Source organism: Astatotilapia calliptera, chromosome 3 (assembly GCF_964374335.1).
Source record: "Astatotilapia calliptera chromosome 3, fAstCal68.1, whole genome shotgun sequence".
Taxonomy (NCBI): Eukaryota; Metazoa; Chordata; class Actinopteri; order Cichliformes; family Cichlidae; genus Astatotilapia; species Astatotilapia calliptera.
Window position 1 is genome coordinate 73,466,073 of NC_137424.1, and position 15,399 is coordinate 73,481,471.

The window sequence follows — 15,399 nt, forward strand, 5'->3', positions numbered from 1 at the left end:
CTGCTGTTGTTTTAGTTGTTGGATTTTTGATCTACAAAAGAAAACGACGCCATTCTAACACTCATAATCATCCAGAGGATGAACAGCCTCTTTCCCCCCCAAGAGCTGGTCTGTGACTGAAATCATGATGAGTCAGGACTCTCCTGAACACCCAGCAGACGACTGTAGACGTCTAACATGTCTGATGATTAATGTTCAGACTCCGGCTGTTAGGGTCTAAAAAAAATATAAATTGTTTATAAAAGAATTCAATAAAGCTGTTTTATTATTTGAATATGTACACAATGAAAATGTGCTCATAAACTAGTTGGCACTCTGTGTTTTGAGGATCATGAGCTTCTTCTGGTGCTAAGACTGGGCTGAAGTACTAAAGAGTGGACGCAGAGCGCTTGAGAGTCTTTGCTGCATGCTCACACATACACTGATAATAGTTTTCTATAAGTCTCTGGTTAAAGAATAAAGATGTCCTGAACCGAGCCTTAGAATAAGCTGAAGGATAACATTAGATAATCAAGGCTATGCAGGGTGTGTTTTTGTGTTCATATGTTTCTAGACAGACTGGGGTTCAGCCTTGTGTACTTGTAATTTCACCTGCCAAAGGCAATTAAATCTTTTTAGATGACAGATATTTCTCCCGAATTCCTTCTGAAAAATTTGAAGTCAAACTGTGTTACAAACACACATGAATTTCTGAGCTCTAATCTCAGAGTCAGTGAGTGTTTTTGTGTTGGAGCTTCAGCTTCAGCTGTTTGTAAGAACTTGTGAACCAAACAAACTGATCCTCATGCAGAGATCAGCTTTTTTAGTAAACAAACAAAACGGCTCCCACTGCTGTGCGTCTCACTCTATACAAGTCACCAATCCTGGATCCAACATAACAGCCCCAGACCATCACCTGGTTGATGCCACACACTGTGGAAACATCCGTTCATCTTCTCAACGTCGTACAAAGATCCTGCATGAACCAAAGATTTACAATTTTGATTCATCAGTCCAAAAACCTTCTTTCAGTCTTCAGTAGTCTAATCGCGGTGTTTCGTGGCCCAGGCAATCCAGTGTCTTATCCTGACATGTGGAGAATAATAAGAAAGATGAGCAGCAGATTCAGTGTAAAACCTCGACGTGACGCTCGTGTCGCTGGATGATCTCCTCCACAGCAGAACAAAGGTCCAAATAAAGAGAATGAGAGTTTCTCCTCACGTGTCTCCTCATGGTTTATGATATAAATCTGCTAATTCTCATTAGACATATTAATCAGAAAAGCAAACTTAACGGCCTCAGCATGTCTGTCATCAGTCTCTGTGTGACAGCAGGCCTGATCCCTCACAGTGAAATCATCTCTCACCCTGGAGTTAAAGGAGCTTTCTCATGAATACTGGGCGACTTTCCAGCCAGCTCTTTAATTTCATCATCACATTTATGCCATAATTTAGCTCAACCGATCAGATTAAAAGCGAGTTGTTTTTTTAAATAACAGTAATTTTGTAATACTGAAAGACGTAAACTTTTAGTCCACCATCATGTTTTGACTTACATGAGTTTTAAATCATTTCTTTTTTAAATTTTCTATATCATATAAAATCAAAGTATATCAAACTTTAACAAACTTTAACAGAACAAACAGATCAGCCTCACCAAAGTCCATTTAAGGACAGATCTCTCTCCACACTTACCTTTTTTTTTATTTCAGGGACAAAATTTTAAAATGTTGGCAGATTTTTTTAATTAAATTTTCTCAAACATTTACTCTCAAATATTTATGTTTCTTTCTAACAGGGATGCCAGGAGTTTGTGAGTCTTTGAGAGGGAAAAACAGGATTTATTCAGATTCATTTTCAGCCCTTAAACTAAGCCCTGCACACAAACTATCACATATGAAACCCGAGTAAGTAAATTAGTACGTACGGTTTATGTGCTAAGAGCCTTTCAGACCAGCGGTGCGCAGCCTAACGTCTCTCTCTCTGACTCTGAAGGGTGGAGTTAAGAAATGTCTGCTGTCAGTGTCTCGCTCGGCTCAACTTTGCTGTTTTTCAGCGTCTTCGTGTTCGTCTCTGCAGGTGAGATTTACTGTTAGAAACTAACATAATGCCTTTCTGAGAAAACGAGGAGTAAAGTAGACTGTCTGTGTGTGGAGGAGACACAAGGCTGGGTGCAGTTTGTGTGGAGTTAACATCTGTAATCCAGCTGTGACAGAGACAAAGAAGTGTAACGTGTGTCAGGAGTCAGGATGCAGCTACAAAGCTTTTTGTTCAGTGTATACAAACAGCTGTAGCTCCATAAAGGCAGCATGCAGAGACTCACAGTGTCTTATAATGAGAGGCTGCTTTCTCTCACACATTATGTTCACTTATTATCAGCACATGTTGTTGTTCTGTGGAAGCTAACATCTTGTAGTTTCTGACACTTTGCATGTTTAGCATGAGGCTAAAATGACCTTCGCCTTGTTCTGGGAAGTGATATCAACAACATGTCTGCCCCATTTATTTACTCTGATAATGGAAATCAGGATAATCAGTCAGGTAATGAAAAAATGTTGATTGAAAGCAGATTCTGTGCTGTTTAAGACTAAATACAAAACAGGATTTAAACTTAGTTTATGTACAAATTTAACATGAGCTCCACAAGTGAAGTGCAGGCATCTTGTTTTCAACCAGATATTAACTCTTATAAAACATTATTGGTTCATAGATTTATTTTATACATCATGATCTCTAATCTGGATTTTATCTGATCTGGAGCAGGTTCACAGAATAAGTTACCATGGCAATGCACTGTTATAAGACGTGAACCAACTTCCTAGCACAGAAAACCCCGAACCCAAAGCTGCTTTATAGTACAGGCCTCTGCTGGGCTTTAAGACAATAACATTAATTAAATCCGTCCAAATGTTAAAAGACATAAACAATTATTTAAAGTAAATAATTCTGCTTATAATTGCATGTTGACCTTTAACCTCTCTGCTCTGTGTTGTTTCCTCTTTCAGTCCAGATAAACATCACAGCCGAGTCTGGACAGGACGTCGCGCTTCCATGTCGAGTTACCAATAAGATCTCAGCTGTAGAGTGGAGCAGAACTGGCCTGGGACAGAAAAATGTCTTTTTGTACCAGGATGGGCGTTTTGTTCCAAACAACCAGCATCCATCATATAAGAACAGAGTGGCTCTCAGAGGGATGAAGGATGGAGACGCGTCTTTGATTGTGAAGAAAGCGACCACTGCTGACTCTGGAACATACAAGTGTCTTTTTAAAATAGCAGAAACACGTTCATGGAAAAACATCACCATCAATCTGAGAATTCCTCCAGGTGAGTGAGTAACTCTGATTTTTCTGTAAATCATTTAGAAAACTTCATTCAGTGGTTTTTAGTAAGGTACAGCTTCCTCTATCCCCCAGCAGAGAATCTATATCTCACTGAAAACATGCTGGAAAGTGAAAATGTTACACTTCATTTAAACTTTCCTATTTTGGTCACCTAACAGTGGTCGGGGGACACACAAACATTGTAAGTGCTTCACAGTGGGAAAGATATAATAATGGTAATCACTGTATAGTGGCCGGGAATAACACTCACTGATTCGTCTGTGAAGGTTCTCATTCATCCAGGTCATCGTAGTCTAAGGAACTTAAACAACTTAAACAAGTCCCGACGCTTTTCTTTCCAAGCTCCTTAGACCACTCACTAATTCCTAGTTTTCAGGAGGAAAGAAATACAAACCAAAGATTGAATGTAAGCACTGCCCCTTTTCCCCTAAAACATTAGAACAAGTGTTTAACACTGAGTAGTTGTGCCTGCTGGTCCACATGGTGTAGCTTGCCCACTGCAGCCCCATACATGTAATGGGGATCATAGGACAAGCACAACTGGAACAGGATCAGGTGCAACTGGGACAGATGGTTGAGAAAAACTGGGGTCATCACCACATGCAGTGGAGAACAGGCTGTGCAGACCCAGATCGCGGTCAGCCAAATCTTCCTCAAAGGCTTATGGGGGGACCTCTGTTGATCTCCAGTGTTGAGCTTGGTCCAGGACCAACATGTTGTTCGGCCCTGGTGTGTTTTAGTATGAATTACATACAGTATCTCTGTTTTTTTGGCCCAGACATGACACCTCACACCTGTTTCTCACCTGCAGATGGATCAGGACCGGGTGGAACTGGATCTATTGGAGTGATAGTTGGCCTGATAGTTGCAGGTGTGGCTGCTGCTGCTGGTTTATCGTTCTGCAGAAAACAAAAGCCACAGAGTCCGGATTCCTTCCAGCCTCCTGATGATCAGGACTAGACTGTCTGCTAAACTCTAAACGGAGTCTTCAGCTGGTGCTCTAAACTCTCAGTGCTGACACCAAACATGATAATCAATGTCATCATCATCACACTTGACAGCAGAACAGCGACTCAGATGATATAAACAGACAAAGTTTAAAGTTATACTTTTGTTTCCTTTGATAATAGTTAATCATGCTTAATTCTTATCATGTTATCAAGATTAAATCTGATCAACATGATGATGAATGAGAAAACATCCTAACATCACCAGTCATCCTGTTGAACCTCAGCTCTGTATTTTAATATTATATTAAACAACACTTCCTGACTTTTCTACTCTGTGTGTCCTGTTGAATGTTTTTGGGCTAACTGTGGCTCAGAGGTTGAGCTGGTTGAAAGGTTGGTGGTTTCACCCCTGAGTGTTCCAGTCTGCACTCTGAGAAGTCTTTGGGAAAGATACAAACATCGAGCTACACAGAAAACACTTGGGTGTGGAAATGGGTGAATGAGTCTCACTATATAAGAACCAGCAAAATTAGATCTTTCATAATCATACAGTTTTATACTTTTGTAAATCAAAACAGATGATTTAGGACAGACAAAAAAATACTGAATGTATTAATTGTTTTTTGTAGACAGTTACCTGCAGTGGGTTTCGATGGTAATGAATGGAGGTCAGCCGATTCAACAATGAGACACCCCTGATGTGTTTTAGTATGAATCACATACAGTATCTGTGTTTTTTGGCCCACACAGGGCTCATCTGTGTTTCCTTCGTGTGGAGTGACTTCAACGCCACGTCTGTGCCACAGAACATTTGGCCGTGCTGTAACTGAGCCGTAAAGATCAAAACCAGCCCTGCAACACATTTTTTCAGTAAATGCAACTTGTAGTAAATTGCAAGCTGCCAATTATAGCAAATTGTTTTTGTACGATTTAAAAAAATGTTAAAGTAATGTAATTTATTACTGTCATTTTGAGAAAAATAGGAGATGTGGACAAAGATTCTAGCTATGTCCCAAAACCCAGAGGACGCAGCCTTCTCGGTTTCCGTCGACCATGTCCTCTGAAGACCGAGAAGGCTATGCTCGATAGCTAGAAGAGAACACATTGAGGGCACATTGTTTTCAGATCCCCGTGGTGTTTCGTTACTCAGGTTAAAAATTATATATAAGTCACTTAGACAACATAAAAATGTTATTGTTTTGCTATTGCTGGTGGGTAACAGACGTCTCCGAAAACGTCAAAGCACTTTTACAAATATGTGATGTCTTGATAAACCGAGCAGATATTTGAAGTTTACACAGCTACATTCTCGTCTAAATATCTTAAAAGTATGACGCACAAACTGTAATAAGAGTAATATTGAAACTAAGTAGCGGCCACCATTGTTGAAGCTGGAATTGGCTGGGCTGCGCTATGAATTCTGGGATAGCTTGGGCTATGAAGGATACATCCGACCCATCCTTCAAATCCATGGAAATGAAGGACACATTTGTTGCTATGATAACAATGTGGAACCTGTCTAAAAGGTGTGTAAAATGTGAGAGGAAGGTCAGTTTTGCTAAATCCAAGTTGGACTTCATTCTATGTGATGGAGGTACAAAAGATACCCTCGGATGACCCCCAGCTTCCACTGGTGTGTTGACAATAGCCCTGTGGCTATGTTTCGTCCTCTTCTAAGCTGTGTGAAGTTAAGCTCTGGATTATAACCTGTGGCCATCTACCATATTCACCCAATGGCTTCTCATCATGAGTGATGCCCCTCTCACACTACTTAAGACCGCAGGAGAGTCTGCTTCTTCGTTGGATCATTGTGCTAACTACCATCAGTGTAGCTCCGGCTGGCCAAGTAATTCTTAGTGCTTTCTCCTAATAACCTTCTTCTCTCGTTTTACAGACATTCAGCCTGTTTCTCCTGCCCCTCTGACCCTGAGTGGACGGGTTGCAGCTCAGTAAAGCACCACTCCTACAGCCAAACCCATTTGTTCTGATTGGATTGTTAAATTTGTGATTGACATGACATTGACCAATCAGCCGAAAGGACGAAAAATCGGGTCAAAATTTGTACTTGCAAGTTGAAACTCACACACAAGCAGGAAACTTGAGCGCAGAGTTTCACAGGTCGTTTTCTTTGTAGTAAACATACCTTAACAAAAAAATTGTAACTTTTGTGTAACTTTAGTTTTTTACAAACACAAATCACACACAAATTCTCATCTGTAGATGCACAAACATAAAATTTCGAGATATTTTGTTTACATGGTTACAAAACTCAGTTCACAACTACGCAAAAATATTTATGAGCACAATTTGAGCCCATAGTGGAGGTTTAAAGTTTACTGGATGAGAATTATAATGTGCAATGCTTCAGTTTGACCTCATGGGGGCAGTGCTGTTACACACTCAAACTGCAGGACATAATAACAGTGTTGGAGTGTGAAAGTACACCAGCTTCAAACCATAAATTGTCTTTTTTTTTCTGAGTATTTTGTAAATACTCATTTGTTCTTTTGATTCCTCAGAGGCATCCAATAATCCAATTATTTCTCAGGGCTGTGTCCACTTAATACTATATAACTTTATAACACTTATTGTTAATAAAAAGCATAGAATTATCGAGGCACTGCAAATTATTTAATTCCAACAATTTCCAGAGGGATTTCTGATGACATCAAACTGTTTGTGTGTCTGTTGTCACAGCAGCAGCCATCAGTGACACCAGCACACAAAAGCAACACAACAGCAGGTTCAGATACTCAGAGGAACAATTCATTTCAATGTCTGAACAGTTTGTTATGTGTCTGAGTTCAGTTTAAGAGCTTTAAAATACTGATCATAAGTTTCAAACAAACAACATATAAGAACACAAGATGGAAACAAACACATAGAGAGGTGAACCATAAATTGTCACGCTGACCTCTTACTAAACACTCTGACAATTCTCCACTAACATCATTAAATGTATCTTCTGTCACTCTAATGGATCCTACGAAATAAAATAAAACACATTCAAAGACTATTTTCTGAAAATAATTAAGAAGTTTCTGGATGTTATTGTATTTTTCAAAAGGGGAAAACTCCAAACAGGACTCTCCAGCTGCCCTGGAGCAGACTGCAATCATTGCACCAGACGTGCTTCATCATGTTTCAGACACACCTTCACACTCAGTGCAGTTGTTACCTGTGTGCTCTAAATGTCTCTCCTGTCTCCTTTCCTAACCTCCTTTCTCTGACCTCAGTGAAAACACCACTGCAGTCAGCAAAACGTCGCTAGGAGAACTGATAAGGAGTTAGGAAATAACAGAGCTGTGTGCTGAGAATGACCTTACTCTCATCTCTCCTTGACAAAGTGATGCTTCTGACCCTGGTGTTTGAAAAACGTGTTCACTACAAAGGCTGGAATCTAAAGAAGATTAGGGGTCAGATTTACCAACATGTGTAGCAGCATCACATCTGTATCTGTAAGAGTTTCACTGTCAGGAGAAGAAAACTTGCTGCTGGGAGGTTATTACTGGCAGGGAGATGTTATCAGAGTTATCAGAGCGAGTCATCAGCTCAGAGTCATTATTGCAGTGACAAAACTTTGTCTCTGTCAGTGAATGAGTTTCTTCTCTGCTGGATCTGAAACAAAGGCAGCTGTTACTGTGTTAGATTCATGTCTCTATGTTGAAACATCTTATTAAAAGTAAAGATGTGCACATACAGGCACGGGTCACAGTGATGCTGAGGATGTGACAGTGAGTCATGCTCTGTGCTCTTCTGCACATTACAGAGGTTACAGTTTATAATACACTTTATAATCATGCAGCTCTCCTCTGAATAAATCTTCAGTCCTCAGAGCCCTCTGGGCACTTACTGAGTTTCCTATTGATGAAGACCTCTGTCATGGCCACTTATACTAAACTAAATTAATAAAGTAACAGAGAAACAATCAAATGACAGGAAGTTAAATCCATAGAATTTTTTTAAGTCATTTTTTGTGCATGAGCAAAAATTTTTACTTTTTACAGTTAGGAAAACTAACTTTAGCTTTAAGTTCTTTGTACAGAGCATCAGCTTTATCCTCTGTGCTGGAAATGTGTTAAATGCATTTGCTATAAACAAATAAAATAAAATAAAATGATGACGATAATGAAATGTTCCAGATTTAAATTATGTTCTTGATCCATTGATAACAAAAAGAAGAGCTGCTGTAATGTTTGTGGAAGTGCAAGAAATACATCTGCTCTCACTTTACAGGAGGAAACTGTAAAATAATCCAAATATTCATTGTTGTTAACACTTCATCGTGTTTTTATGATGAGCTACATTCCTCCGAACTCCTGGTTGGGGTATGTATTTATTTTCATCCTTGTTCTTAATGCTTTGACTGCCACAGCACTATGAACTGTGGATAATCCTTCAGAGATGAGGACTTACAGAAAATGTGAATAAGGACTCAGGGTGTGTGCAGAGAGGCGTCGTGCACTTGATAACATGACAGCAGGACGGCCCTGAGCCCTCAGAGGCCGACACAAAGCTGTGAGTGTTTATCTGCACGTCTCAAACACGCCTCCATTTGTCTGCAGGCTGAGTGATCTGACTGAGCTCAGCCTCCATTTTCTACAGGGAGACGCTCAGAGAGGCTTTCAGTTTCATTTCACAGGAACAGCTTTGCTTCTGTTTTACATGCAGCTGCTGCACAGAGCACACCCTGTTCAGTCTGTTTGTGTGACTGAGTCCAGCTCAGACTAAAGGCTGGATCAGCTGGTTTAACAGGTTAGAAGTTTGTATCATTTTCATCTATGCAAGAACCAAACAGTCCTGTACACAGTGTGTTTTTTACACTGAGTGTGTTATCAGTATCTTCAAGTATCACCAGTCGTCACTTTCTTCAGAAACAAAGATAATTAACTGGTTAAGTAGATCAGAATTGCCATCCCAGTACACAACTGTGATCTTGTTGTTTGAAACGCAACATGACGTTCTGTCCAGACTCAGCTGTGATGTAGTTCTGCTCCGAAAGAAGAAACAAGACTGACCACTCTTAGCAACCCTAACTCTAATGTGTTAGCCACCACCAGGTGTTGCTGGCCACATAAACCCACGAGACTGCAGGCAATACAAGAGACAGGACGCTCACTCGCAGGTTGGGGAAGCATACAGCCATGGAGGGAGGAAGACTCTTTGAACAGCGTGTTAAACTATCTTCCCTTCAAAGTCTGTCACTTTGATCCATGTTGTGAATTGAAAGTCAGCATAAAAATCAAACATGTGATGAACACTGTAACACCTGAGATCATAAACACAGCTGTAGCTGGACTGCACTTGTGCTCACTTAAATCCTCATTTCCTTGACTCCTCTCCTCCAGTGAGAGGGAGTGAGACGTGAGGAGTTTAGGATGCATTCTAGGAAATAAGAAAAGGGAGCATTTCAAACAGTCAGTGTTTACATACTGACTGATGTTTCTTTATAATTTACTGATATCAAAGTTTCATTAAAGAAATGAAGACATCTTTGTTTAATAAGCTTCTAATAAAAAGGAAGACTTGTCCATCCTCCAGCTGTGGCCTTCAATTAAAACTGAAGGTAAAACTTTGCTGCCAAGGACACATCTGTGCTTCCTCCACTTGATCTCCTCCTTCAGACGAGGAGGCACAAACACACCAGAGAAGAAGAAAAGCCCTCCGACTCCTCGTGTTTCAGTGTGAACCAGGAATCAAAGACGGGTGACCTCGCTCCATTTCCTCTTATTCTTTAAAGGTGAAGCCAACACTTCCTGTTTACACGCAGCAGCCATGTTGGATTTTAGGAAGGTGTCTTTGGGTGGAGCGGCTGTGTTAAACTTGTGCTCCAGTTTGAATGATCTCTGCTGACGGTTGTACTACAGCTGAAGGCTCACTACATTCAATCCAAGCAGCAGCTGCAGATGTTCACATGTTACAGTGGTGCACATCAAACAGTCTGCAGTCAGCTGTTCTACACTGTGCTCTTTGAATTTGTCTCTTTACTTTTCAGCGTTTTACACACAGAAATGAGGCCGAGTTCCTGTAAATATCACAATGATCTGAAATCACTGTTACATCAGATTTCAGCCTGAGACTGACGATGGAAACTCACGTTCACTTGTGCACATTAAAAACAGTGAAATGAAAGAACATTCAGGAGGTTTACATGAAAGCCTTTATTGACACAGAAAAGTTACAGAGAAGCAGAGCATGAAGAAGTTGACATCATTCAGCTTCATATATCTGTATCTACAAAGCCAGGATTAGACTGCTGCAGACTCCTCCCACTCACTGTTGAAGTCACAGGGACCCAAACAGACATTCGAGCTGCTGTTACATGGATCTGTACTTTATACATTTATATATTTCATATTGGTGTTGCATTCACTTCACTCAAAAGAAAGCAAGAAGATCTAAAGAGATGTAACACAAAAACAGTGATCCTGAGATTATAGCTCAGAAATTCATGTGAAAGCCTGAAGATGAATAAATTGTAGTTCAGAGTCACTGACAGACAGCACAGACACACACTGTTGGTCTGAGTCTGAACATGATGATCAGCAGAGAAATAACATCAGACTCTGGATGTTCATGATTGATAATCTGAAGTTTTTTGAGGAGGTTCTTTGCTCTGTGGATCAGCAGGAGACTTGTTTGAACCTTGACACCGTTTTTTGTAGATCAGAAGACCGAAAACAGCAGCAACAAGAAGAAGAAGCCAAACAGCAACTGACAGACCAACTATCGGTCCAGCAAATCCTCCTGACTGACCTGCAGGTGAGAAACAGCTGTGAGATTTCTCCAGCAAAAAATAAAGTGTGAAACTTTGCCTGCTGGTGGATTTTGCTGTGGATTTAAAAAAGGCCGCTGTTAAAGCAAACTGCACCTGCTGATTTAAATTACTGGATTTATATTTAGAGGCAACACGGCCAGTTAACTCCCACCAATGTGTGTAACAGCACGTTTAAGGGTCAGCGTTCATGTTTGGTTAATCCGAATGTTTTATGAAGATCTGTGCGAGCTCATTAAAACAGATGTTTGAGACTTTGAAAATAAAACCATCATTTCTGAAAATGTGTTTCTTTATTGTGAGACTGAAATTGTTGAACCTGTGATTCGGTGATAACAGCTGTGCCCCACCAACCAAAGTACACTGTAAACAACTTTAATACAAACACATCAAACAGTGTTAGGAGTATGGAAGAATTATCCTGATTTTAAACAAAAGAGCAGAAAAAATCCACCAACATGAAAAATGTGATAATTTATTCACATTTTTAACAATTCTGGTTGAAGCTTCATGAAGCAGCTGCTGTTAGATATTACAAACAGGAAGCAGCATCACCTCTGATCAGCTGCTTTCTACAAAGTCTCATCAACAACATCTTTAGAAACACACATCAACAACCAGGAAGCAGCTTCACCTCTGATCACACACACACTCAACTCTACTCACTCACCTGGAGGAACAACATGAAGGTCGGTGTTGCTGATGAGATGCCATGAGCGTCTTTCTCTCGTGAAGACACGACACTCGTATGTTCCAGCATCATTAATCTTCACATCCTTCAGAATCAAAGACACGTCTCCATCCTTCATCTGTCTGTCCTGTAGATCCACCCGGTTCTTAAAAGATGGATGCTGGTGATCTGGAACAAAGTGACCATCACGGTTCATAAGCACACATTCATCTCTCAGGTCAGTTCTGCTCCACTTTACAACTATGATGTTGTTGTTTGCAGCTCGACATGTCAGAGTGATGTTCTGTCCAGACTCAGCTGTGATGATCTTTGGGTCTGAAAGAGGAAACAACACAGAGCAGAGAGGTTAAAGGTCAAATTACAATTATGATCAGAATGATTGACTTTAAATATTTTGTTTATTTCCTTTTATATTATATTTTATTATTTATTTTATTATATTTTGTTTCCTTTGACATTTGAGTTTTATTGCATTAAATAAATGTCGATACAAGCACCAAAATATGTGTGTTTGTCTCTAGAACAGGTGTTCTGTCAGGACGAGACTTGCCAAATCCAAAAAAACCAAAAAAACAAGACCAATTAAAAAGTACCAAAGTAACTTATGACACGGCTGCTCTCTATCATTGAGAGCAGCCGTGTCATAAAGTTCCTTGGCTGTCAGTTAATGTGCCTCCAGCATTTACTTTACTGCCCTCTTGTAGCCTCAGTTGGCAATGTACACCTTTGCTAATTTCATTGTCATAGTTGTCTACCTCCCATTAACAATGACTGGAGCTGGGTAAAGTGAGAGGCCAGCAGCTGTTTTCTGGTGGTTTATGCATGCACATTGTGGATAAACATCTGGTCTGTTATTGTACACTGATGAGAGAGCAGTATGTGAGGAAAGCTGCTGCGGGTCTGTTTTCAAGGCACTCAGATCAGTTTCTAACTGTGCTTCCTGTGGAAACAGCTAACATTAGCAAATAAACTACCTTCAGTGATTTAGCTTCGTAAAAGAGGAGTTTTGTCTTGATGACCACCTTGGTCAACATGTGTGATCTAGAAACAATGGAGCATCAAAATGCTTTTCATAACTCTTTTAGTAAATAATCAAGGAAAGCTTTAACAACGATGGAGAGGGGTCAGCAGCTCTGAACCTGTCCGCTCTAATAAAACAGGCAAGCTGACCAGGTGCAGGCTCAGCCAGCATGCTTCTATTAGCATCTATGAGAAAGTCTGAAAGTCATACGTTTAACCAGCCAGCATGGTGGCTGGTTAACCCAGTAAATGGATTCTTTATTAATATTTTAATCTCCCCTGTACATGTCGACAGTTAACCATGTTACACACTGCTCAAGCCTTTTAATCCTGATTTCTTTTATTATTAATATATTTTATTATATAAATCAAGATGTAGGCCTGGGTTTCTGAACTCAGGGACAGCAGATTATTTAATAGATCCTCACAGGACACCCAAAACAAACATATACTTTATAGAATATTATGCTGGACATAAATATATATTTCAAATTAGCTTAACCTTAAACATATACAGCAATAACATTAATTCATTTAACATTGATAAGGAACATTTTATAACAAGTAATTGTTATTGCTTTGAATATTTTTGCACAAATTTCAAATGATACAGTTTTGTATGTACTGAGGCATTTTCACTATGTTTTATTGCTTCTTTTCCCATAAGAATGGTTCGACAACTTCCTCCACCACACGTGTTTTTCAGCTAATACTTTTTGGTAGATATTTATTTTACTATAGTAGTAGTAATATTGTATGATCTTCAGACAAGAAGGAGAGCAGAAATGTCCATATACAGTGCAGATTGAAAGTTTTAATTTTCTGTTCTTGTCTTTTGGCAATGGTGGGGGTTTTTTAAGCAGAAATTGATATTGATATCACCATGGTGACAAACCTAAGTCAGAACATTAACCAAAAATATACGTTTTGCCTAATTGTTATATTTCAAATAATTACTATTTTAAAAACCAAAAAACCTAAAAAACAAACAAACCCATAATTACAGTAATATTTTTGAATCTTCATCATCAGTTTTAAAGTTAATTGTTCAGTGACATAACAGAGGTAATCATGACCCCGACTTGAAGTCACTAAAGTTCTGTGTATGATGAGTGTACAGAGGGTGAAACAAAACAAAAGAAAGGCAGTTATAACTGCTTGCTCTTCAGTTTAGAGGACTGATTTTGTTGAGAAACTGGCTCTTTGAAAATACCCACTTCTTGATGCAAATATGATATACACGTCCCTTTCTGTCCACAACTGTGTTCCAAGGTTCCAAGCGCTGTCACCAATCTTTGCATTTTGTTATTATCTCATGACACTTGTTTGATCAGCTACCATCTCTCCTATGGACTTTTTAATGTCTACAGTCTCAGATCAACACAGCCCTCCAGCCCTATCCACAGCAACATTGTACCCATCAGGTAAAACATCGGCTACGTTTGCTTTGCCTTGTTGCCCATATTAGATTCTTGATGAATGTGTGTTGTTGTTATTCAGCCTGGTTCAATGTGCCCCTTTTTAACTTTGAGCACCCGCCCCTTTAAACCTCTCTGCACGGCCCTGACTGTCACAGCCTAATGTGGAGCAGCCAGACCACGTTTCACTACACCTTATGCCAGCCGTCACCCGTCTCAAAAGATTCAAACCGCTCACAAAAAAGATTAACATCTGGCCAGAGCAGGTTGTCTCTCAGTTACAGGACTGCTTCATGAATGGTTGTTGAGAGTAAGAACCTGAAGGATTATACCGATTATACTCAGACTGAGCTGTACTACATCCCTTTTTACATTGCCAATGTCACTGCTAAAAAATGCTGACAGGTTTACCTTAACCAGAAACCTTGGATAAAAAGTGATGTAAACCTGTGACAGCACCTTCAGAGCAAAAGACAAGGTGCAGCATTCCAGTGCCAGAGCAAACCTAGAGAGTCAACCCATTTGTTCTCTGATTGGATTGTTGAATTTGTGATTGACATGACATCATGACATGACCAATCAGCTAAAAGGAAAAAAAGTCAGGTCAAAATCCGTACTTGTAAGCTGAAACTCTGAGCTGAGTACAGAGTTTTACACATAGTTTTTTGCTTTGTATCTGTACCAGAACTTAACAATAATAATAATAATAATGATAAATTAATTAATAAAACAAAATAAAAAATGTAACTTGTGTAAATATTGTTTGCACGCACACAAATTCTCATCTATAGATGCACAAACATAAAATGTTCCGATATTTTGGTTTATAATATTGCAAAACTCAGTTCACAAATGCGCATTCTGATTTACAACTATAAAACAATTAGAACCATAATTTGAGCCCATAGAAACACCGAGTAGATGGAATCGCTAAATCTCACCTGCTGAAATGAAGAAGCCGGCAAACAGGAAAATGAAGCATAACGACGCAGTTCCAACAAACATTTCCGTGTTTAACAACTGATCTAGGTTGATACAAATGTTTGAGTCTGATGGTATTTTCCATTAATAACAGCAGCAAAACGTAACGCCTTAGTTTAAATTTAAGGTTTAAAGATAAAGGTCACTGGCTGAGGGCTCAAACTCTTCCCATTCCGTCGAGGTGGATGGGGCCTGTGTTTGCCAGGTAAAAGGCTGGCTGTCACAGAAAACTTTTAACGGTAT

At 39.6% G+C, this 15,399-nt stretch overlaps 3 protein-coding genes across 3 annotated transcripts in view; 1 reads left to right on the forward strand and 2 right to left on the reverse strand.

The window, feature by feature from the left end:
* The window catches only part of LOC145425781 (uncharacterized), a 95,631-nt gene that overhangs the window by 74,023 nt on the left and 6,209 nt on the right, over window positions 1–15,399 (reverse strand). The window lies entirely within an intron of this gene.
* LOC145425798 (butyrophilin-like protein 10) lies at window positions 1,642–4,601 on the forward strand. The gene is made up of 4 exons (XM_080299223.1): window positions 1,642–1,885; window positions 1,974–2,057; window positions 2,984–3,304; window positions 4,133–4,601. The coding sequence occupies exons 2-4, from the start codon at window positions 1,988–1,990 to the stop codon at window positions 4,279–4,281; spliced, it is 540 nt and encodes a 179-aa protein (XP_080155349.1). The 5' UTR covers window positions 1,642–1,885; window positions 1,974–1,987; the 3' UTR covers window positions 4,282–4,601.
* Window positions 10,414–15,386, reverse strand: LOC145425796 (butyrophilin-like protein 2). Its single transcript, XM_080299216.1, has 3 exons — window positions 15,117–15,386; window positions 11,717–12,052; window positions 10,414–11,027 (listed from the first exon to the last, which is right to left on the reverse strand). The coding sequence occupies exons 1-3, from the start codon at window positions 15,178–15,180 to the stop codon at window positions 10,846–10,848; spliced, it is 582 nt and encodes a 193-aa protein (XP_080155342.1). The 5' UTR covers window positions 15,181–15,386; the 3' UTR covers window positions 10,414–10,845.